Raw genomic sequence first — 24342 nt, 5'->3', positions numbered from 1 at the left:
AACTTGTGGTTAGAAATTGGCAGTGGGCAGTCATATCTTGATGTAACAAACAGACATATAAATAAGTTTTATACACCTATAGATGTAGCTGCTTTGATCCTCCCTACACGAGTGGGGAAAACAAAGCAGGAAGCTGCAATCTACCATAGCTGTCCATTACAACTGAACTGCAGAACTATGGCTGACTGCTTCTGAAACAAGCCAATTACCAGAGCTTCATATTCTGGCTTGCTTAGAAGGCATCAACCACATTTTCCTAGTTTGAACTTAATAGTTAATGGCAGCTTTCTGACTTGTCACCTTGCTTGCATGAAGGAAGTAGCAAACTGGCTGCAGGATGCATATCCACCTCTCAGCCAATTTGATAATCCAAACATAGCCAGGGGCATCTATCCATCCAAGTTGCTATATCAGCCCTCTTTTATGCAAGTTTAGCATGTACGTCTGTTGATTAAGGCTATATTACACAGGCATTAGCACTGAAACACCATTATTCAGAGGCTACGAGTATAACACGTGGAACATATATAACCACCCAACATAGTACCCTACAGGTTGGGATTTGATCATAGTGGGGTAGGAAAGCATAAAATAATGCCAATGCACTACACATTTGGCAACCAATGTGCCCCTTTGGTTTCAGATAGTACAGGGGTAGATGAGTCTAAAAAGCCCGGGACACAAATTTCCACAGTCCTCTAGTGGCTATGGTGGCTCATTTGCTAGAAATAATGTATTTAGCACTAACTCTGGAAATGTATACTCGATTTTGACCAAACCACATGGGAAAATCTGGTGCAAGGCCAAGCTTTGCAGTGTTTGCCATGCAGTCAAGATCACAGATCATGTATTGTGAGACTGTATTTAGCATAGCATGGAGAGGGAGATTATTTTTAATTCTTATAATAAAGCTCCATAAGCTCAACATCAGTTTACTCTGTGAAAGTTATTTCAAATGGTGGGGAAAAGTGGGCCAAATTTAGGCTGGTCTTTGTAAGTATTTTTTGAGGCTTCGAGACTGAGTGAAAATATAAAGGACTCTGAAGCTGCAGTTAAGTTCCTTGTCCAGTAGGTGGCTGTCAAAGAGCCTACTTAGGCTCTGCTGTGCCATCAAATTACAGCAGAAGCTGCTTTAGTTTTTTGAAGATTGTAAAACATGTGTGCAAAATGTTAATTCACGTGAAAGGACTTTTGTATTTCCTGCTCTTGCATGTGTTACATTTTCTTCCTCAAGAATGCAGAAACCCGTCTCTTCCGTGATGCATCTGCACAGCACTCACTATAAATCCCTTTAAAACATTATTCACATGTAAGATATGGACTGAAGCAAAATCAGTAATTAGAGGAACGGGTTGGCTTCAAAGTGCTGAGCAACTGTGTGGGAAATGATTATACCACAACCCGCTGAGGTAGGCTGAAGTATGGAGGATAAAGGCCCAAACTAAACATCAGACACAAACAGCAGCTGCTGGTGGGTGGTGGTTGATATTTATCAGGATTGAAGCAGCCAGGGAGAAGAGATTCTTAACTCTTTCCTTCCCTGTAGTCCCAATCTGAATCTGCAATTTGCACTGGAAGAAAATTACTTCATTAGCAGCTGCGAGTGCCAAGTTTGGACTAAGGATAATGAATATGGGGCTCTTATACAACAATATTCATGGTTCAGGGGAAAGTTTAAAAGAAATTTCTCAAATTTTATGAGTTTGTACTATCCTACAGATTAAATTTAGTCTGTGGATGGTCTCAAATTCACCTTTGTCACTGCAGGCCCAGGTAGCCTCTTTAGCAGTTTAGACCCTGCATGACAGAAAAAAGTTATCCTGTCCCTGGTAATGTCCAGAACTGACTACTGGTAACGTTTTGTAAATGGTCTGCCTTTGAAAACTATTTGGAAAATGCCCCTGGTGCAGAATGCAGCTTCCAGGCTACTGTTACTGGTTGTTTTGAACATACCACACCAATGCTTAAAGAACTTCAGTGGCTGCCACTTCACTTCTTATTTTTTAAAAAATAGTTTTTTTTGTTAAGGGTTTTTTGTGTTTCTGAACCCAATTCAAAGATCTGGCGTTTTCTTTTAAAGTTCTATGTGGCTTGAGGTCCAGCTACCTGTATTAACCCTTATTCCTCTGTCAACCATGTGAAAGGCAACTAGAGAGGTCCTTCAGGATTGTGACACATGGTTCCTGGAACTCCCTCTCCAGAGATGAATATTATCATAATTTTGGTGCCAGGCAAATATGTCGTTATTTATTCAGTCCTTTGCTTACACCGTTGCCTTAATAGACTGTTATCTGAACCTTGTATTTTATTCAACTTCAGTAAAACACCCTGGAAACAACACCTAAGGATAGTATACAAATCTTTCACAAGTAAACAAACAGCAGGTTGACTGTAGGTGACATTCTCAGGGTCAGCTAATAGATACATAATTGTCATAAAATTGACTTGCATGCATTCATATGGGAAGAAAATATGCATGAACTCAAAGCCCCTGAATTTCTGTTAACTAAAAAAAAGGTCAAAAGGGCTGTCTCAACTGTGATTGTGTTTAATCAGGTAACTAGAAATTCACAGACTAGTTTCTTCATGTGATCATAGCCAGTTTGTTAAATTCTGTGGCACAATTTATGTGGTATGTATAAGTAGCCTCCAATATATTGTTAATTTCTAAATAAAACTGATCCAAATTTCAGTGCACTTATTTCCTATACCAAAGTAATTACATCACCATAAAATGAGTATTGTCACAGACACAGAGATGTGAGATTCTGTAACATCTTATTTTATATTATAGGAATACTTTCCAATATAGTCTCCTTTGGAAAAAACAGAATTACTCATCAAATATTCCCATTAGTCTCAATGGGACTACTCCAAGGTAAGCAGTTTAAGAATGATAAACTGACTGGATTTGGGATTCTATCCTTGTTTGTTCCCATAGCTGCTTATTCCACATTTATATTCCCACCCTTACAAGCCATGTTTTTCATTATACAGTTCTCAAAATGAAAGGGATAGGAAATGACAGAAATAAATGATTAAACAATAAAACAGGTGTTTTTAAAATATAAAATAATTCCTTGAAAGGATAATCCTGCAAAATATTTTTGCATCTTTGAAATATTAAAAAGGGGGGGGGGGGAGTAATGAAACTTGAAAAGTCTGAGATTTCTCAGTATCTTAATGCAAAGGAAGCTTAATCAAAAACCACCAGTAAAGGATTAACTGTTACAACATACCGTTAGACAATCTCAGCAATAAAATAAAATACTTTAACTTCTCAGAAGTTTGATTCCACACATGATTTCCCTTATTCACCTTCTGAAGTTCTTCCAGGAGCCTAACCTAAAGCTCTCTCAATTGTTGGTAGTATTCAAATTATAGGACATATAGAATATGTATGCATTGGTTGCTATGGGTATGTTATGGCGTCACTTGCCACAGATTCTACAAGACAGGAACATTCTTTCTAAACCCTACTGAGAAAACCTCAAGACATGTTTTTATTTGGTATTCAAAACCATGGTACTTTTAAGTAATACCTCAATGGAATAGCTTGTCTCTGGAGGCAAAATTGAGGTAAAATATTCAGGTAATTTGATTTGCTGGGGCAAAATGGTGAAAGTTTCAGGGGTGATCAATATATTGCCCATGAACTGCACATAAGTCTTAAACCACCTTTAGAGCATTCCCAGTAACTCCAGCTTTCATTTCAACACAAAAAGCTTGTAGCTGTTCCTTGTTGCACTGATAAATTCTGGAATGTTGAAAACAGGATGTCCCAATATTAAGGGTTCAGAAACAATGAAACAAGCCCAAATAATTATAGAAAGTCTCTTTCAAGGCTTGACTCAGAGGAAACACTTCCTGAATAGTAATACTTGTCATGGGCAAATGCATACTAGCATCTGCTATGTTCTTGACAAGGTTGCATAAATTTTACTATTCATAATCAAAATATGAATTTTTCTTAGCCTCCTCTCATGACATATTTGTGAGAAAGTTGCCTGCCTTAGAGTCAATATAATATAGATAGTATATCAACTTCTCAGGCCATCATCTCCATCATAGTTCCTTTAGTTTTCTCTAAAACCCACATTCCAACTAAAACTCACAGAATATGGGTTGTTCTGTATAAAATGGCTACTTACACAGCTCTGGGATGGGCAGCAGTTGTAGCCCATCATAGCTTCCCTTTTCCCCCCTGGGGAGTGAGAAGCCTCTTGGTATTGGCCAGCCATTGGGTCCTGCCTTGCCAGGGCACTATGAATGGCGGGATAGCCCACCAATGCCAAATTTGAACTGCCCAATGAGGGGCAGGCACAGGGTCAGAGACTGGGTCCGGATTGGAGTGCAGAAATCTTTGCTCCGGTCCACCAGCCAGGAATAAAAGCCTCCTGAGCTGAGTCTTGCAGCTCAGTCAGCCAAAGAGCATAAAATATACTTTTGCTTCAGAATGCAAAGTAAGATGTTTAGAGACTTGCAGTATAACATTTGCTTATTTTCAGTTTTTCCATTCTATAACAATGAGATAACTTTATAAAGTGGTGTTCACAGTGTTCTTGAAAATGGATTTTAGTAAAACACCATGCGGGTCAAAATGTGATTTGGAAACAGTGGCATGATCAGACTTTTTCTACTTGGCATTGAGATTGCCTACTTAACAGTATAGTACCATATTATAGTGTAATAATAAAAGTTTTGAATAGTGATGAATGGCATGGCTGAAAATTCTTTTCTGTGGTTCCTCCCTCTCAGCCCCCTCCCCTAAACACCATACTTCAGATTAATAGTGCCACTTCAAGATACATTGCAAATCCCTCATTTTATTTTTGCTATCTGTCAATGAACTTGACTCACTTAATAACTATGATTTTTTTTAAGGAAAAAACCAAAACAAAATATTAAGATACTGCTTGGAGTTTTCAATATAAATCTTATACAATATATCATCTTATATAAATCATATAACATTGAATATGGATATTAAGGTTGCATACTCACATTTAAAGCACATCCCCCCTCAAGAATCCTTGGATCTGTTGTTTACCCCTCACAGCACTACAGTTCCAAGGATTCTCTTTTTGGGGGAGGTGGGGATGTACCATATTTTTCGCCCTATAGGCGCACCTAGTTTTTTGGGGGGGAATAAATTTTATTCTCCCCCCCCCGGCGCAGGGCTGGGGACCCAGCCCCCAGAACAGGCAACTCTCCGCGCCTTGCGGAGAGCTGCACGAAGTCTGGGCGCGCTGAGCTCAGTGCACTCAGGCTTCAGCATGCAGGCAACTCTCCACAAGCCGTGGGAGCCCGGCGCGGGCTCCCATGACTTGCAGAGATCTGCGTGAAGCCTGGAGAGCGAGAGGGGTCGGTGCGCACCAGGCTCTCCAGGCTTCAGCGAAAGCCTGCATTCGCCCCATAGGACACACACACACATTTCCCCTTCATTTTTGGAGGGGAAAAGGTGCGTCCTATGGGGTGAAAAATACAGTACTTTAAATGCATAATGCATAAACAGCCAAAGAAACAGAACAGATGCTGCTTTACAACAGTAAAGTATTAGAAGGAAATTCAGCTCCATGTGACAAAAATAACTGTGTATAAGAAAGGTAAAAATAAGGATTAGTAGAAGAGTAGTGTAATTTCTTCCCATATTTAAGCTTATGGAACGATGTCATTATGCATAGCAAACTCAGGTTAACAGTTACACATTTTATCTTGGATGTTTTTATCACCCCTTTCCCTTCATGTTCAGTTGAAACATACAGATGCTTATTGCATTTGCTGCTCTCTGTAGTTCCATCTATGGTTGCAGGAGTCTTTTTTGGTGTAAGAAAGTTTGGCTTTACTGTCCTTCCTTAGACCTCCTTCATGAACCTCTAAAATATTACTAGACACTATCAAAAGTTGACACAGAGGTTTATTATAGACAAATGCTATGCTGATTCCTGGGCACGATGGCAATGCCTTTGCAAAAGCAGTAATCCATGAACTTTCCATCTGGAAAGATCAACGTCTTTCCATCTGCACTCACAGTCTGCATGTCCTTTTCCTTGCATAATTGCAAATTTCAGAACTTTTCTTGACCAACACCCGAATATACTATAGCTAACAATGCAGCAACTCTAGTATTTATTTTTTCTTTAGTTGCTTGTGCCATATCTGCACAGTGGCATACATAAATGAAATGCTGCACAGAAGAGCATGTTATGTAGTATGCGCAAAGGTTGCAAGTGGGCATGGTTTTGCAAAGAGATATAAGCTCTAACAAAGAAATCAGAGATACAATAATTTAAAAATGAGTTCATATTCTTTAAGGAAGCTTAGCTTCCTAGCTACTTAATACTGACTATATTAAGGTCCTCTCCTTTGTTGGTAGAGTAGAAAAAAGAAGATGACCCATCAAAAATTGAATTCTACCTCTGTGTCAAGAAATCCAGTTGTACTCAGTGGTCTTTTTTCTTCCAGCACTACTGTAGCAGAATTTATAGCCCAATCTTTTACTAAATCTTTCTGGCTCTCGTTGATAACAGGCCTATTATAATCCTGGCTGTCATCCACTCCAAAAACCTGAAAATAAAACAAATAATCACACACATTAACTGAAAGCCTTCCCAATTCAATTAAATTTGAATGTCTGGGTGGTCCTCTAACAAATCAGTTAGCCAGTTAAAAAAAGAACAGAAACTTGAATAGCTTGTTGTGAAGTGTAATTCTTGCCAACAATTTGCTATTAAAAATAGAGTTTTGCAAGCAGAACTGATACGTTCCAGTTCTAGGGAAGGTTCAAGTAAGTTAACTATTCTTATTTTTCTAATGTTAGACTAATATGAATAGAAGAGGGATGACCTAACTATAAAAATAAAATAACTTCAAAATACTCTTTGAGGATTTTTCAAGCTTTTAATTTGTATATAAAGCTATGCTTATGCATTATTTGCTAGCATCGTGTGGATTATAAAGATCTCATTGGGTTTAAGAAAAATGTAGTCACTCTTGAGATATCTCCTCAATGCGAACAATTACATATCAATTTACTTGTGTTCCCTTAAAACGTGGTTAAGTGTGTGCATGCCTGCCTGAACACAGCAGGCGAAAACAGCCCACAGCAAGGAAGCTACAATCATGAGAAAACAATTACGCAAAAATCAATGGTAATTGACAAGAAGGGGACATCAGTCTTACTAGTAAAGCGAGTATGAGGTGATGTTGAAGACAGCTGCAGATTCCTTCTGCACTATGAGGAAAGATGTTAAAATACTTAAATTCTTTAATTCTATCGCAGGAACCAAAATGTGCCATCAGCACCCACAGCAGGCAAACATTACTCCTTAACACAGCCTCCAACTAATACCACATATTATTATATTAACTCTACTTTGTACTTATTAATAAAGTTCCCATCCTCTTCTCTTCCTTTTCTGCTGATTGATCTACAAAGGAGTTTACAACATCAGCTGAGTATACCATTTACCTATTTCTGTGTTTCTGTCATAGTACCAGCTTCCTTGTCCAACTTCCTCTACTCCACGGCGGGCTAGGGACAAAGGTAAGAGCTGTTTCCTAGTTCTGCTGGATCTCTCAGCAGCGTTTGATACAATCAACCAAGACATCCTTCTGCACCGTCTAGAGGAGCTGGGGGCACTGTCATACAGTGGTTCCGCTCCTTCCTCCTGGGCCGTGTCCAGAAAGTGGTGGTAAGGGATCAGTGTTCAGACCCCTGGGCTCTCACTTGTGGGGTGCCTCAGGGTTCTGTCCTCTCTCCCATGCTTTTTAACATCTACATGAAGCCGCTGGGAGAGATCATCAGGGGGTTTGGACTGGGTGTCCATCAATATGCGGATAATACCCAACGCTACCTCTCTTTTAAATCGGAACCAGTGAAGGCAGTGAAAGTCCTGTGTGAGTGCCTGGAGGTGGTTGGAGGATGGATGGTGGCTAATGGATTGAGGTTGAATCCTGACAAGACAGAAGTACTGTTCTTGGGGGACAGGGGGCGGGCTGGTGTGGAGGACTTCCTGGTCCTGAATGGGGAAATTGTCCCCTGAAGGCCCAGGTGCGCAGCCTGGGAGTCATTATGGACTCACAGCTGTCCATGGAGGCACAGGTCACTTCTGTGTCCAGGGCAGCTGTTTATCAGCTCCATCTGGTACGCAGGCTGAGACCCTACCTGCCCGCAGACTGTATCGCCAGAGTGGTGCATGCTGTAGTTATCTCCCACTTGGACTACTGCAATGTGCTCTATGAGGGGCTACCTTTGAAGGTCACCCGGAAACTATAACTGTATTACAGTATTTTAATATTTTTTTGGAAGCCGCCCAGAGTGGCTGGGGAAGGCCAGCCAGATGGGCGGGGTATAAATAATAAATTATTATTATATACAACTAATACAGAATGTGGCAGCTAGACTGGTTACTGGGGGCGGCCGCCAAGACCATATAACACCGGTCCTGAAAGACCTACAATGGCTCCCAGTACATTTCTGAAAACAATTCTAAGTGTTGGTGCTGACCTTTAAAGCCCTAAATGGCCTCGGCCCAGTATACCTGAAGTAGCGTCTCCACGCCCATCGTTCTGCCCGGACACCAAGGTCCAGAGCTGAGGGCTTTCTGGCGGTTCCCTCACTGTGAGAAGCAAAGCTACAGGGAACCAGGCAGAGGGCCTTCTTGGTAGTGGCGCCCGCCCTGTGGAACGCCCTCCCATCAGATGTCAAAGAGATAAACAACTACCTGACATTTAGAAGACATCTGAAGGCAGCCCTGTTTAGGGAAGTTTTTAATGTGTGATATTTTAATGTATTTTTAATCTTTGTTGGAAGCTGCTCAGAGTGGCTGGGGAAACCCAGCCAGAAGGGCGGGGTACAAATAATAATATTATTTATTATTATTATTATTATTATTATTATTATTATTATTATTATTATTATTATTTCCAGATTCTACTTACCTTTAAAGCTCTATTCATATGCTATCCATGCACAGAATATACATGTACATAACAAACTAGGGCCATGCTTCCTGCTCCTGAGGTATGCAGCTAGAGCATGTGATGCTGGAAGGAGCATGCAACATGACCCCCCCCCCAAATGTGTTGAATCCATGTCTGAGTAAGGCTCAATTGTCTCCATTAACTCATTCCTTCTTGTTGATGTTCTTCTTTCAGTTAAGCAGACTTCATCTCTCTGCTTATTTACCACCAGATAGGAGAATGCCCCTCCTACATTTTATTTCCCCCCTCAAGATATTTTCAGAGCCACCACAGTGTTTTTCCAGGTCATTTGGCCAGCGTGACTAAACCGCTACTGGCGCACGGAGGACCGTGACGAGTGCCAAAGCGCACGGAAACGCTGCTTACCTTCCCGCCACAGCGGTACCTATGTATCTACTTGCACCGGCATGCTTTTGAACTGCTAGTTGGCAGGAGCTGGGACAGAGCAATAGGAGCTCACCCCATCGCAGCGATTTGAACCGGTAACCTGCCAATCAGCAGAGCAAGAGGCTAGAGCCAACGCCCCAATCTTAGATAATACTTTCTACAGAAGTACAAATAACAAAATAACCTTTGTTATAATGGATTCAATGATTTCTTAAATAAGGATTTCAGGCTGTATCCACTGCTGTCCATGCAGATTTCCACTCATGCAGTGGGACTTCTTAGTCGTCTCTCTCTCCCCGCCCCTTTACACAATTTGCTCTGCAGGGCTGAGGGGTTATCCAGAGTAGATCAGGGTAGTGCATGCAGGAGGGTGAGGAAGGTGAAGTTCCATTTTGTGAACTGAGAAGGCCATATTATGAGTCCTAGTACTCCTGGCATTCTCTGGTGATGGCACAACAGAAAGGACCTCCCAGACAGATCGAGTCTTTGGCAGAAAAGTAGAGGGAGAAGCACTCTTTCATGATGATGCTAAAAATTAAAATGCATGGGATATATACTACTCAACCTTTTCACACAAATGTTTGACAAACCTGCAGTAACAATGAAAATGTTATTTTCAATCTGCTTTGCCCTTGAAAAAATCAGCACATCAACATGTCTAAATATGATAAGAAGGAAAATTAACACTATGGTGTGGGCTTCCAATAACTGCTTAAGCCAGTACAAGGAGCTTGGGTATCCCAGTGGATTTTCTTTTTATGGTTGTGTAACAGTGTTTTACTTTCTTGACAGCCAACTCCCTACCCCACCCCCAATATCACAGACTGCTTTTAGATCTTATAGGTTTCAGAAGAAGCTCACCAGATGCTATGAGGCTCTCTGAGAAAAATCCTGCCCTTGGATTCATGAAACCTGTTACATTTGGATCCTGACCACCATTTTAAAGTGATATTTAACATACTGAAATAAATTATTTGTCTACAGACAAGTGACATTAAACATTTAAGAAAAAGCAAAAGGGTACATGTTATTGAAGACTATTTTGGGACAGATTCCTGAATACATTAAAAGTGAACACAAATTACCGGTATCTACTCTCTGTTTTTATAATTGTATAGTCTATTGTTGTTACCTGCCTTGGGACCTTATGGTGAAGGACAAGCAAGAAATCTTATACATACATACATACATACATACATACATACTACAGTGCCCTAAGAAAACCATCTTCTTTTATTCCAGTCAGCTTCACTGAAGATCAATTTGAAAAAATTCACACATTTAAACATTTGGAAGTTGCATAAATTATTTGCTCTAAAGTATACTTTCTGAATTACAAAGTTATAAGTATATGGGTATACAGTTCTCAGAAAAGATCCAGGTAAGAACACCTTGCATATAGTGATCTGGTCCCAAGAAACTACACCAAAAGTCAAAACGCCAAAGGGTGATTTAGACTTCAATTTCAAAATATGTTTGCCATGTGACACAGGGGCAAGTATACTGTTCATGCAAAAGTGGCCACTGTCAAAAGCAGTTTGACATGACATGGGGGATCAGTTATTTAAAACAAAAAAAGTCAAACATTCTACTCTGTGTAGCCCTCTCTGAGCATGCCCTAGGTAGCTCCTTGAACTGGAGATTAAAATTTATTTTTGTTGTCTGGCAAAAGTAGTGGTAGTAAACTAGACTGAAACAAATCAAAACAAGGTCACAGGTCACAACCCTACATACACTTACTTGGAAGTTATATTATTGAAATATAATATGATTCTGATATAAATTTAAGATTGGGGTACCACGAATTCAAGTAGTTTGATACAGACCTGGCAGAAGTCCGTCATCAGCCAGATCAAATTGCCTCAGGACTCTCAATTTAGCAAGCCTTTAGAAAATACGAAATTTCAACACTCACCTTCAGAACCTGCATGAGCATTCCTAACACTATTTCAAGAATTCTAACAGGTCTTCTAACCCCAAAACCTATAAATCATTGCAAATAGTCTGCCCTGTTCTTCCACCACCGGTCATTCATCCTCTGTTGCTCATGATTACTATTTCTTGCCTCCACCTCAGCAATATTATTGTGCTATGCCAGTTGAAAGTGTGCCGCCTAAGTCCTATTGTGAACAGGAGGTAATGGCAACTGTTGTGTGACTCACATATGTGTTGCTGCCTTTTAAGCCTTCTGTGGGAAAATTTGCTCCCTTCTGTTTATTTTTGTAGCTCATGCCTCAGTGTTCTCCTGGGCATGCCTGATTATCTGCTTTGAGTGTGGGTGGTCTGGTGTTGGCTCCAACCCAGTTACTACAACTTAGAATCAGAAGGGGTGATACATAACATCTAGATCTTTTTATATTGTTTTAATTCAATTAGTGTTTAATTACCTTTTAATGAATATCCTTTCTATGCTTTAGCATTTTCTATTTTATCTGTGCCATTGTATTTTTACCTGTAACTCACCTTGCAAAAAAAAGGTGGGGTGCAAATAAATATAATAATAACAATAACAACATCTAGAAGCCAGTTTCAGAAGGCAAATGGCTGCACTACTGTAAGACTAGAGAATTTTAAAAGTTTAAAAATGTTAAGTTTTATTATGGATTACTTCCTTTCTGTGACCAATGCAAGAATAAGCCCATGCACCTAGGGTTGCCACATGGAAAATGGAGCAAGCTTGTTTTCTCCCACTCTAGAAACTAGAACCAATGGATTCAATTTACAAGAAAGAAGATTCCAACGAAACGTAAGGAAGAACTTTCTGACAGTAAGAGCTTTTCCACATTGGTAGGGCTCCTTCAGGAGGTGGTGGGTTCTTTTTCCTTGGAGGTTTTTAAGCAGAGGTTGGGTGGACATCTGCCATGTATGCTTAAGTTGAGGTTCCTGCATTGAAGGGAGTTGGGGTAGATGAACCTCAAGATCCCTTCCAACTCTACAAATCTATGATTTCATGATCTGGTGGCCTGCCACCACATTGTGCAATCCTCTTCTAGTTTTGTTTGAGAGTAGGTCACACTCCTAAAGACACATCAAACTAACAAGTTATTTGGAGGGACCACAGCATGTGTACTTATGTTCTGTGAAGCAGGTGATAATGCCAAGGAAAGTGACCTAGAACTGCAGGATGAATTTAGGGTGCAAACCAGAAAAGTGCAGTGAGGTCTGTGTTCTTTCAACCAGAAATCTCTCTCCAGCCAGCACAGTTTCCTTCACCTGTCATAAGCACAACTAGACAAACCAATAGGAATCTGTTAAGTGAAACTTGTAGGGAGACTGTAAAACACAGCTGAATCTAGGCTTTCAGCTTGCCACTCTCCTACTTGCTTAAGACAGGCAATAACTGCCCCCAGGCAAGCAGCCAAGTGGAAAACTGGACTTGCTTTTCTTTCCACCAGCAGAGCAGTTTTCTGCTGCAAAGGCAAATGCTGCACTCATATCTCTCTAATTCTTCTGCTCTCTGGATGCTGAATAGAGAAAACAAAGGGAGAGCCACAAATACATCCCACAGCATTACACTTAGTTTTCTTATCTGGGGAAATGCAACAGCACAGTGCCTGCACACACCTCCTCACTGTTGGCATTAAAGACAACAGAGACAAAGAGAGTATAATGTTGTGTTGCTGCAGTTGGAGAAAAACATTGACTAAGTACCAACCACCAGTGGGAACTCTCTACTGTATTGTTCAACTCTTCTATTTCTGTCACCCACAGACTGATGGTATCCTCATAATCTTAAAATGTGTATTTTAACTTTAAATATTAATAAAGCAACACTGGTTTTTCTTTAAAAAAAATCTCAATGAGCTCTTAAAACAATCAAGTACAAACATTTTTACCCCATATTTTGTTTAATATCATTTCAAAAGTATTTCTGGGAACAATCCAAGATCTTCACACCAGGGTCAACATTTGAAAATCGGTCACGTACTATATGTTATGGGGATGGGTGATCACTTCTGTTTCAGATAGTAAGTTATAATAGTTGCTTGTTACTTTCCCTTTTCACTGAGGACACAAAACACACACTTCATATCAAATGAGAACTGCAAAGTACACACTTTCAACATGCCACATTTTGTTATTGTTAAAATAATCTATTATGATGATGGTGAATTCCCAGTGTATTTCTCCTATGTAATAAACTCCTCAATTGAATGAAAATTACTGGGACTTTAGAAGTGCACCTGACCCCACAATCTTGGGGCAGCAAGTTGCTTTACGTTTTGTTGTTTGGTTCAAATACAATGCACGTTTCATTTATATATCGGTACCAGCTGAGCATGGTGCATTCATTATTCACAGTGTTGTGTACTGAATTGACTTGAAAAGAATTGGGATCCAACTTTATATGAAATAGTATCATGAACAGCAGAAATTTAAAATGCATATGCATCATTTTCTTGACCTTTAATGTGCTATTTATTCATTATTTCAACTTTTATGCTGCCTTCTCATATAAATATATAAAAAGCAGTATGCAGTAAAGTAACATGTAATTAAGAATTACTCATCTGTTGAGAAATCATTAAAAATCACAAGTTCATACTCTTTTACATAAAATAGCCAGAATACACAAATCTTTCAATCCAACACAATCAATTGAACTAATGTTTCCCACAAAGTGAAACATTCCTCTTGTATTTCCTGTTATCTGCTGTAGTAAGAATTTATTCAGTTTCTCCAGGAGTGAATAATGGATATTTTATTTGGCATGATTCATTCCTGAAGCAACTGCTTCAAGTTTTGATCCAAAATAGGATACTGATGTGTTGAGTAATTTTAAAACAAAACAAAATATCTAGAGATCAAATGAAGTTCCTTTTCTTTGAAACGAAAAGAGGAGTCCATTTTCCTAGTCCTAAATCTGCTCACTTTGAAAATGAAAGTAACATGGAAGTTACTTAATAAAAGTTAAGTAAATTGAACTACAGTGATACCTCAGGTTACAGACACTTCAGGTTATGCATTTTCGGGTTGCGCACCGTGCTGAAGTACTGGAAAGGGTTACTTGCAGGTTTTGGCGCTCGCGCATGCACAGAAGCACTAAATCGTGCTTTGCGCAGAAGCGCCAAATCGTGACCCGCACATGTGCAGACGCGGCACTGCGGGTTGCAAACGTGCCTCCCGCACGGATCACATTCGCAACCCGAGGTTCCACTGTACTGAATTAAAAAGATACAGAAAAAGCTACAATTTAAAAACAATAAAAGAAATTGGATGCTTATTTAAAAGATATTTGCCATCTGAAATTTCAGTTAGATTATGTATCTCTTAAATTAAGTAACCTGGTTTAAAAAGGAAATGTGAATCAAATGTCAACATTTTAATAATAACATTTTAACTATAGCTAAATTTGCCCGTCATACCAAGCCATAGTTTAGCACAACATGCATGAACTGGAAGAAGCCTGAGCAAGCCTTAGGCTCATGTGCTCCCCTCTCCTCCTACCATGTGGCTGGGAGCAGGAGTTCAGAAGCTTTTGCTTTTAATTAGCCACCAAACTATTATTAACACAACCTATAGCTGGTTTCAAACAACCCAATTTCAAACTGGTTTCTGAAGCTGGCTTGTTTAAACGAATTCTACAATACATAATTGGTGTGAACCAACACTCTAGATCTGGCTGACACAGCAAGCTATGGTTAACCAAAAGTGGGACTGAAATGTTTTGGACGACTCCTCCCAACTGTGAGGAAAGGAGGAAACACATTAACCAGAAGATGGGTCAAGTTTGATGCAGCTGTCATAATAAATTGCAGTTTAGTATGACATACAAACATGACCCTTGCCTGCATTTTGATGTAAAATTCTGAACCAAAATGTATCTGATTTGAGGTCAAGCATCATACTGGGTGGGGAGCACAGGCTTAGGGACCGAATGCTGCCCTCCGGTCCTCTCCATCTGGCCCCTGGGACTCTCCCCATGTCATGTCTGGCCTCCTTTGTAGGCCACAAAGACCCTCTTTGGGCAAGACCCATTACTGGCCCTGATCCACATCTCCCATGCTGTTGCATGACTGGAATATGTCATTAACCGTGATGATGCCTCTTGCCTGCCTGGATGAAGGCTAAAGAGAGTATATGGAAAAGCGAGTGAAGAAACTTTTGACTTTTGCATGGCTGGGATTTAGTCCGCTGTACATGATGCTGAAAAACAACAACACTGCTATGACGAATAAGTTCCAACCCTGGCTTCCAAAGTTCAAGGCTCTTAGGATTCAGGTAAATGATCCTGCTTAGTATCCTTATTATCAGAGAAAGCTAAAGAGAAATCCTTCCCCATTTCTCCCCTAAGCAGATATATGGAAAGGACAAGCACCAGAAGGTTTGGTTTATGCTTTGGGGGCTAAGATAAAGTCTACTGACTTGTAAGCCAACTCAATAAACAAGTCCAGAATGTAAGAATGAAGGAACATAAGACGTTCCTGCTGGATCATGGCAATGGCCCATCTAGTCTAGCATACTGTTCTTACAGTGTCCAACCAGATGCCCAGGGGAGGCATGCAAGAAGGAGCTGAGCTCAACCACTCTCTGCCCACCTTTAATTCTCAGCAACAGGTATTCAGAGGCTTACTGCCTCTGACAGTGGAGGTGGAACACGTCTACTAAGAATTAAGTCCTATTAGGATTAGAATTGCAGTCTAAATGGTTATAGGAATTATAGCATGTATGTTTAGGAAACAGATAGGTAGCCGTGTTGGTCTGCCATAGTCAAAATAAAGAAATTCCTTCCAGTAGCACCTTAAAGAGCACCTTGGCATGCACACTTCTTCAGATACACTGAAACAGAAGTTGCCAGATCCTTCTATATAGTGAGAAGGTGGGGAGGGGTATTACTCAGAAGTCTGAGTAATACCCCTCCCCACCTTCTCACTATATAGAAGGATCTGGCAACTTCTGTTTCAGTGTATCTGAAGAAGTGTGCATGCACACGAAAGCTCATACCAAGAACTAACTTAGTTGGTCTTTAAGGTGCTACTGGAAGGAATTTTTTTATGTTTAGGAAAGTGTAACTAGCTCATTTTCTCACTAAATTATTTTTTTATATATTCCTTGGGTTGCATCTGAATTTGGGAACCATGGGGATCTGCTTTCACTAAAGGAAGGGGAATGATTTTTTTTTGGGGGGGACTTCCTTCTTCTCCTTGCAGCACCCTGTAAATCTACTGTGGGTAGTCAGGGACCCTTGGGAGCAGCACAAGTGGTGGCCCTGCCAGTGGGCTGCAGAGGGTCAATATGGCCAACGCTCGCAGCGCTAGTAGTCTCTTGTACCGTTGTTCATTGTGTATGTGAGGTCATCCATGGCTATCAAAAGGAGAGCTAGTCCAGTAAAGTTGCCAGGGAAAGAAAATAACACCAGGAGAGAAACGTCTGGAGGATGGCAGACTTCCTATCTCTGCTTTAAATGGATATACTTGACCAAATTATTAAGGTTCTTTTTTTAAAGGGCGAGAGAAGAATCTTGCTAAATATTAGTGCTGAACTTTAATAGTTGCTTAAAAGTTTGTTTTATTACAAACTTGATACAAGACAGGTGGAGTATTGGGCAACATAATCCTTGCTTCATTCTTTTCACTGTATAGCAGTCAACATGGTTGGAAAATAGAAAAAATCTGTTTAACACATAGTTCGTATGTACTCAAGAAGTAGGTTCAAAATACCCTATTGCTGCCTAGTACATAGCTTGCAATGAGGGATAAAACACTAAGAGTTCAAAATATGGCTTTAAAAATAATATATTTTTAAAAACACCCTGATTTATTAGAATAATTGTAGTTACTAGGACCCCACCATAAACACCATGGATTGGGGTTTTAACAATGGCACTCCTATTTAAATTGCTTACCTTATCAATCATCTTGCGAGCTTCTACTTCCTCAGCATTGGGGTTTTCCAGTTCAATAGTGTAAGTACCTTTATCACTTTGGTCATCCTCCTCCTTTTCAACAGCCACCGAAACGACCTGGCTTTTAATTTTTTTCTCCATGTCCTCAGTTGTACTTGGTCTATTTCCAAGACTTCCAGAACTTCTCAATAATGCAGTTTGTAAGAAAGGCAGTGCAGCAGCAGAAGGCTCTTCTGACTTTTGCTTCAGAAGTTTTGCATGTACTGCTCTTTGTTGGGCGGAGCTATTCTGTGAAGGTGGTAAACTGCCTTTGGAGTCGCCTGATGCAGGTCTCACTTTTTCAGTTCTTGTAGGGGGTGCCGGAGAAGATGTTTCAGGGAGCAGAACTCCCACGTTTTGAGAAAAGGAATAAGATCTCCTCTTCCGGGAATGGCCTTCATCAAAAAACTCGATCATAAAAGCAGTCTGACTAACAGTTGGCTGGTCTGAATGTTTCTCTGTGTCCTGGGATTTTGTGTGCAATTTTTTCTGCTCAGCATAATGATGCCTTAACTGTTCTTCAAGTGCTGCCCGTCTACTGTAATGCCTGTGTGCTCCGGCATTTTCTGAATCGCTCTGTGTCCCATCATCATGTTTATTTCCTGCAAAGACAAAACAAAACATAGAAATCTAGCTCTACATGAGCAGCAGTAATGCGGAAAGAACCTCCGAAAGTTAAGTGAATACATAGACAATATTTGCTTTTCTGTTAGAAGCTCAACTGTCTGTTAGTAACAAGCTCTGCAAGCTTCCCATAGCAACAACAGACACATTCAGACTTGCCATGCACAATGGAGTCTTTTGCCAGCTAATCAGTGAGCGAGATGCATTTGAATTGTCTTATTCAGAAAACAGTCAGTTCCCAATCATGCTGGATGATGAAATGTGAATGTGCTACAACAGCTATACCAAAATTAGCAGATCAGTATGCCTTCTAAACTGTATTAGTACCTAGCTACAAATAACTCATGAGCCAGAAAACAAACCTTTGCTTCTAAACATATTCCATGAAGGGTAGAAAGTAAAACAGGAGGTAACAACTGTACAGTTTCCACTATCAGTGGAAAGCTTTTGGCAAAAGCTTCGGTTTGGAACATTAGAGTTGTTTTCCCAGAATAATTTTCCAGTTAGTTATCAGTGTGGTTTCCAGAATACAATTCTTTATTAGCAGCAATAAACAATTATGGTTTTTCCCCATATAACGGAGACGGAGCAAAATAGGGCAGCTTTATACTTTTAAAAGAACCCTTTTATGATTGCAGCTCTGTACCCACTTATCTGGGAGTAAGTCCCTTTCAACTCAATGGGGCTTAATTCTAAGGAACCATATTTAGGATTGTGAGATGCCTAGAGAAAAAGTTCTAGGTGAACACTGAATATTTGAAAGTAAAGGAAGTTTGAATGTATATAAAATCAAACATTGTAAGAAAATATATATTTAAAGAGATTAACACGGTCTTACTATAGTTATACAAACAACAAAATGTCTCAAGGTATGTCCACATAATTTCTGGTCTGTGGAGTCCTGCACCAATTCTCGTCCCTGCTGGGCTACCTCAGCACTCCTAAGGCATACTTGGGATTTGGCTATTGCACAGCATTCATTCATAACCATTCCTAGCCAGAAAACACAAGCCCTTTGTAGCCTGCTTTTGACCTAGAACTGTTGTGCCAGGTTTGATCTGCTGCAAGTAGTCGTTACACAGCCTTTTGTCCATGCAATTAGTTATCTGGAAGCTCATGCTAGAGATGGTCGAAAATGGCTGTGGACTGCACTGCTAATCTTCAGTATAGTTAACTGGTGCAATATATTAATGAGTATAGCAGTTACAAACTGAGAAAATAAAAAAGCCCAGAATTGTAATTAGATACAAAGATGCTCAATTTACAAAGTATGATAAGAAGGTAGTCCATCTTCAGAACATTGCGATCTTCCTGGGATATGGGCTCTTCAACCTGCTGTTCTAAATTTATATTTAGTAGTAGAATAAATGCTGATTATGGAAATTGCACTAAAATTGGCTTGAGAATTCATTAAAACATGCTAATGGTATCTTATGCAAATTTTGCTCCTAAAGAGCAACCTTCTTTTAGTGCATAATATGCAGAATTACTTACAGGATACCATTTAAAGTTTTGAGTTAATTAGTTACAGTTCTGGAAGAATTTTCAAATAAGAGTTCTAACTTATATGAATTAGTTACAGCATTCTATTTCACACTGAGTGTGCCAGAGTAAGTTCCTTAATAGAAGAAATAAAAACACGTTTCAGCTGAAATAAGTTAAAATACTTATTTTTGAGTGAGTATACTATGTATTACCATTACCATTGCCTGATCATAAGATCAGACAAACCATCCTGAGAGATTTGTATGAAGTATAATAATATAACTGCCAGTCAGCAGGAAGACGTGGGTGAGCAATAAAGTGAAATAATGTTTTAAAAATATGAGTTGTAAAGGACTTTGCTTTAGTAAGGGTAATCTGAAAGGCAAACCAAAGGAAAGTTTTTCAGTCAAACTTAAATCACTGAGCTGATAAAAAGGAATCAGAAAATTAGAAAACAATTTAAACCTGTTAAAATTATTAAGTTGAAGTCTATGACCTATATTCACCAACTTTATAAGCTTGATGAAATGTTCATCTCCATTTTTCTTACGTCTACCCCAAACCCATTTTAAGCAGCTTGATTCCCCCCCTTCAACCATTCACCACTTATTGAACATTAAACTTTATTGAAAAGTGATGCTTGAACATGGATGCAATTTTAATCTTTTTTGAATACAATATTAGCAAGTTTGCTTTGGTATTTGTGTTTCGTAAATGTACTAATGCTATAACATAACAAGCTCTGAATAAAAAGGTACAATTTGTGGGGGGGATGTCCTGGCAGAATTGGTTGTCACTTGATGCTTTGTCTAAAACATTCTGGTCTGTAAGAATTCTAACAGAGTGTAGTAAATGTGTACAGTTCCAGTTAGCATACTTACGGCTGAATATTCAAGACAAAGGAAATAAATACAGCTGAAATTATTTGTTTTACCTTTCAGTCTCTTCAAGTAGACTGGAACATCACTCTTAATACTTTTTGAATCTTCCTCTGTTGATTCCCAGATCATTGTTGGGGGATTGTTTTGTGCTAACCAGTTTGCCACTTTGCTCTCCGGTGCCATCATCACAGTTTGAAGCCCAGGAAGATCCTGGGCACCAGAAGGAGAAGGCTTCTTAGATTTGTGGCGCTGATCTGGAGTGAATTTTGTAACATGATCTTTGATGGTTACTTTTCCTGGGGTGCTGTCATCAAATTCAATAGTAAATGAAGCATGCCCTGCCCCTGCTATGTGTGTGTCTTTTGTTGGGATCTCATGAATAGTACCCTCAGGTATTTGGGAATGTTGATGGAATTCCTTTGTAGGGATTTCAAAATAACTTGGCTCCCTACAGAAAGGATAATTTTCTTCTTCGCTTGCAGCTGCAGATTGCTCCTCAGCTTGCTTGCCATCTGTGCTGCATCCTATTAAGAAAAACAAAGAAATTGAAATTCTCCAATATTGCAAAAGCCGAGGCTTCAGGAATTTCAGAGTTCACATAAAAGCCAGGAGACAATTCTTGGGAAGGACATAAGAAGAGCCCTGCCAGATCTGATCAAAGGCCTATTTAGTCCATCATCCTGTCTCCCAGTTGCCTGTGGGAAGCCCACGAGCAATGCAGAAAGACTGAAAAATATCGCTCCAGAATTGCAAGTCTTCTCTGTTGATAGTTCCATATTGAAGACAGGCATGAAAGTACGCACATCTAACCGAAAGAAAGCTCACCAAGAATGCCAAAGAAACAAGTTCATGGGTATCAAAAGATTACACAATTGAATAGAGCCATGGGGAGGGGTATCTTTGTCTTCTTCATCTGCATGAAGTCCTGAAGAGTAAATATGAACTTGGCTTTAATTCAGATTTGAATATATCCCTGCCAATGGAAGCAAATAAGCTAGATTGCAGCGACTCAAGACACTTCTGAAAATCCAATGCCGAAAAGTACAGTGCAGGAAAGGAAGATAAAATTAAAATGGAATGTAACGTCTATAAGCAGTAAGAAACATGCAGAAGTTTGTAAATATCTTGCTTTTTGATGGATAAAGAAGCAGGAGAAGAGAGGAACAATGTACATTCTGAATAAATGCTAAATCCAAGCTTTTGTGGAGCTGCTAGTAAAACATTATGCATTCAGCACAATAAGCTTGCTTGCGAAGTATTAGAGATTTGAATGCACCACAAGCAACTGCTGCTGAAGTGAATACTGGTAAGTCGATTCCAATGGCTGAATGGAGCAATATCATTTATTTTTCAAGATGCACATAAAGTAACAAAACAGATAACTTTAAAACACTAACACATTTTAAAGAAATCTACTAACATATTTACTCTGTGGATGAAAATGGTACAATGTCATGCAAAATGCATTTTAAAATGGGCAGCACAGCAAACAGAATATTCACAATGATTTTCAGGAGTCATGTCATTTAATTTTACTATTGTTTCTTTAGAAAGAAGAAGCTAAAAAGCTGGGGCTGTGTTTCATGTTAAAGTGTTAATGAATTCCAGCGCAACATACAGCTGAAGACATTGGGGAATGAATGTCATTGGCAAGGGATCAGAGAACTGGTACACAGTATCCTGTGATCTTCAGCCTCAACAGAAAAGCAGCCGATGAGGTTTACTTTGTTTTACCACAGTGTTAAAATATAAAATGCTTGTCCAAATTTAAAAGATTATTCCAATTAAGATTCACACTTTAATGCAGTATCTCCCGCCAAGACTAAATAAGAACTAGGAAAATTGCTCTGGAATGCACATTTTTGCTCCACTTTCTGTGCGAAAAGATAGGTTTTTAAATTACTTTTAAACTGTCTATCTTTTCTACGGTAATTACCTTGGTAGAAACTGGTAAAGAGATTTCCTCCACCTCCCTTGCAATTAAAATCTATAATACGTCCACTTAATTAAGCAACAAAAATTGCTCACACAAGAACGCATACATTGGCCCAGATCAAAAAGTGCTCATGTGTAACTTCTCATGCTGCTAGGTGCCTCCCTCCTGCTTCAGCCCACATTTCCATATCCCATATTATTCTGGAGGGTACTACAACCTTCAGGAGCAGCTTTACAGGGGACTCAGGTGGAGAATGGGGTTGGAATCCCCTGTTGAACAAGTGACATTCTGCTTTTGTATCTTTGGCTTGAGGCCACTCTATAAAATGTCTTAGATTTTTTAAGTTATAGCACAAGAGACAAAAGCTACCAGTATACTAACCAGTGGGTTAAAAAGTCAACTTCCTCCAATTAGGTTTTTGGCCCCTGAATTGATGTTGCTGTTGCTTTGGGGAACTGTGCTAAATCACTTCTTAAGAGGGAAGTTGTTAATAGATTTTAAATATCCTTACCTTTTCTAGTAGGCACTGTAGTATGCAAAGAGTTAACAGTTCAAAAATGAGTTCTCTGCCAGGATACTGTGTACTACAATAGTGATGGGAAACAAGACAGGCAAGTTGCTTAACTACCATGCAATGCAGAACTGGATGTACATGAAATGAATGGTATCTATACAAGAATGACAAAATGTGAGCATCTACGGATTCGAAATCAGGAAAGTAGCCGAGGCTTCTGGAGATGAAAAACAGCAAGGTTTTGCTTTCAATGGAAAACAGCACAGTGAAGGAAGCAAGAAATGCTCAGGGCAGAAAGCTGGTAGGGAACAGGAGGATAATAAGAGCAGGTGTTAACAGCAAAGCCAGGAGCTAAGAGCGAAGCTGGGTAAAGTAGTAAGGGGTGGCCTGCAGGGAAGTCCATGGAAGGAAGAACAAAGACAGAACAAGTCTGTTTTGATATGTGATGCTTTCGGAGAAGCAGTTAGGATGGATTCTGGATTGAAAGAAGTAAAAGTGCTTGTTTATATGAAGGAGACGGATTCTGTAGGAGTGGGAGCTAATAGACCAGAAGTGCAATGATACTTATCATCTCAACTGTTCTAGGAAGAATTCAATAGTGGGAGATTGAAATATTAGCACTGTGCTTTATCAAATACACTCTGTTACAATATATTGCTTGGCAGCCAAGTTATTTCCAACTCTGCTATCTTCTTGTAAATTCTTCACTATTAAACAGGCAGCTCAGTGCTCCCAATATTGGGGTGTGTTCATAGTTAAAACCTGTTAAAAGTTTAAAGAATTACAGTGCAATTTACTATTCGACATGTACAGTTTCATAGAATCTGACAATCATTAAGAATGCAAGTAACAGATGCAAAGAAAGCTGTAGTTAAGAACCAAGAAAATCAAATCAAAGAGATCTAACTGGAAATAAATGATAAAAAGTTTGCAACCAGCAAATATTCACTAACAAAGCTAATCTGTAATGTTCTTTTTGGGTGGGGCCGGTTATAAAGGCATCATGACCTTAGCAGTTCAATAATTGTTTCAAGGTTATTTCTTCCCTGTAACAGATTTTTAACTAGTCAGAATGTATAAATGGAGATTTGTTTCAGAGCTCTCTGGATAACCATGAGAAACGAGAAATATGTACCGGTAAACGGCACAGACATATAAGCATAATTAATTAAACATGTTTTGCTGTTGGTTTTTGTTTTGTTTTGTTTTGTTAACCACCAGTACTTCAAAGTACCCCTAAAGTGTGTTTGAAACTCCCCATACCCAAGTCAATTAGAAAATGTGTTTTGATAGAAAGTTAATAGCATAAGTGAACCTACAATAAAAAGTTGCTATGTAGACTGCTCTCATTCAGGATTCCTGCCAACCAGCCATGCTCTCTCCTATGATATTACATGTGTTCCTCATTTCCCCGATAATCAGTCAGCATTTGATGCACAATAAGCATATTCAATCCACTGTATACAATTTTTCTCCAAAAGCAGCGTTGTGGTTTTAGATGAGCATTTTTATACATCTGCAGATCCTTGGATTGCACTGAGCTGATACCGCTTCCTTGTGTATTGATGGTGCCATTTTGGCTACCTAAGGAATGGCACAATTATATTTGATGAAATTTTACAAATGTGTGCTGGGGGTGCATTGT

The 24342-nt window shown here is 39.4% G+C and overlaps 1 protein-coding gene across 11 annotated transcripts in view; it reads right to left on the bottom strand.

Annotated features, from left to right (window-relative positions):
- Positions 1 to 24342, bottom strand: part of CEP170 (centrosomal protein 170) — a 76569-nt gene that overhangs the window by 19954 nt on the left and 32273 nt on the right. For 9 of the 11 annotated variants that reach the window (XM_082214972.1, XM_082214969.1, XM_082214974.1 and 6 more), the window contains exons 8-10: positions 20301 to 20771; positions 17219 to 17859; positions 6418 to 6567 (exon numbers count right to left, since the gene is read on the bottom strand). In XM_082214972.1, the coding sequence (XP_082071098.1) occupies positions 6418 to 6567; positions 17219 to 17859; positions 20301 to 20771 (1262 nt within the window). The remainder of the gene's footprint in view (positions 1 to 6417; positions 6568 to 17218; positions 17860 to 20300; positions 20772 to 24342) is intronic. The other 2 variants (XM_082214979.1, XM_082214971.1) reach the window with 2 other exon arrangements.

This window comes from Podarcis vaucheri (genome assembly GCF_965113315.1).
Source record: "Podarcis vaucheri genome assembly, chromosome: 3".
Taxonomy (NCBI): Eukaryota; Metazoa; Chordata; class Lepidosauria; order Squamata; family Lacertidae; genus Podarcis; species Podarcis vaucheri.
Note: the sequence above shows the minus strand (reverse complement) of the source record. Positions and strands in the feature narration are given on the sequence as shown.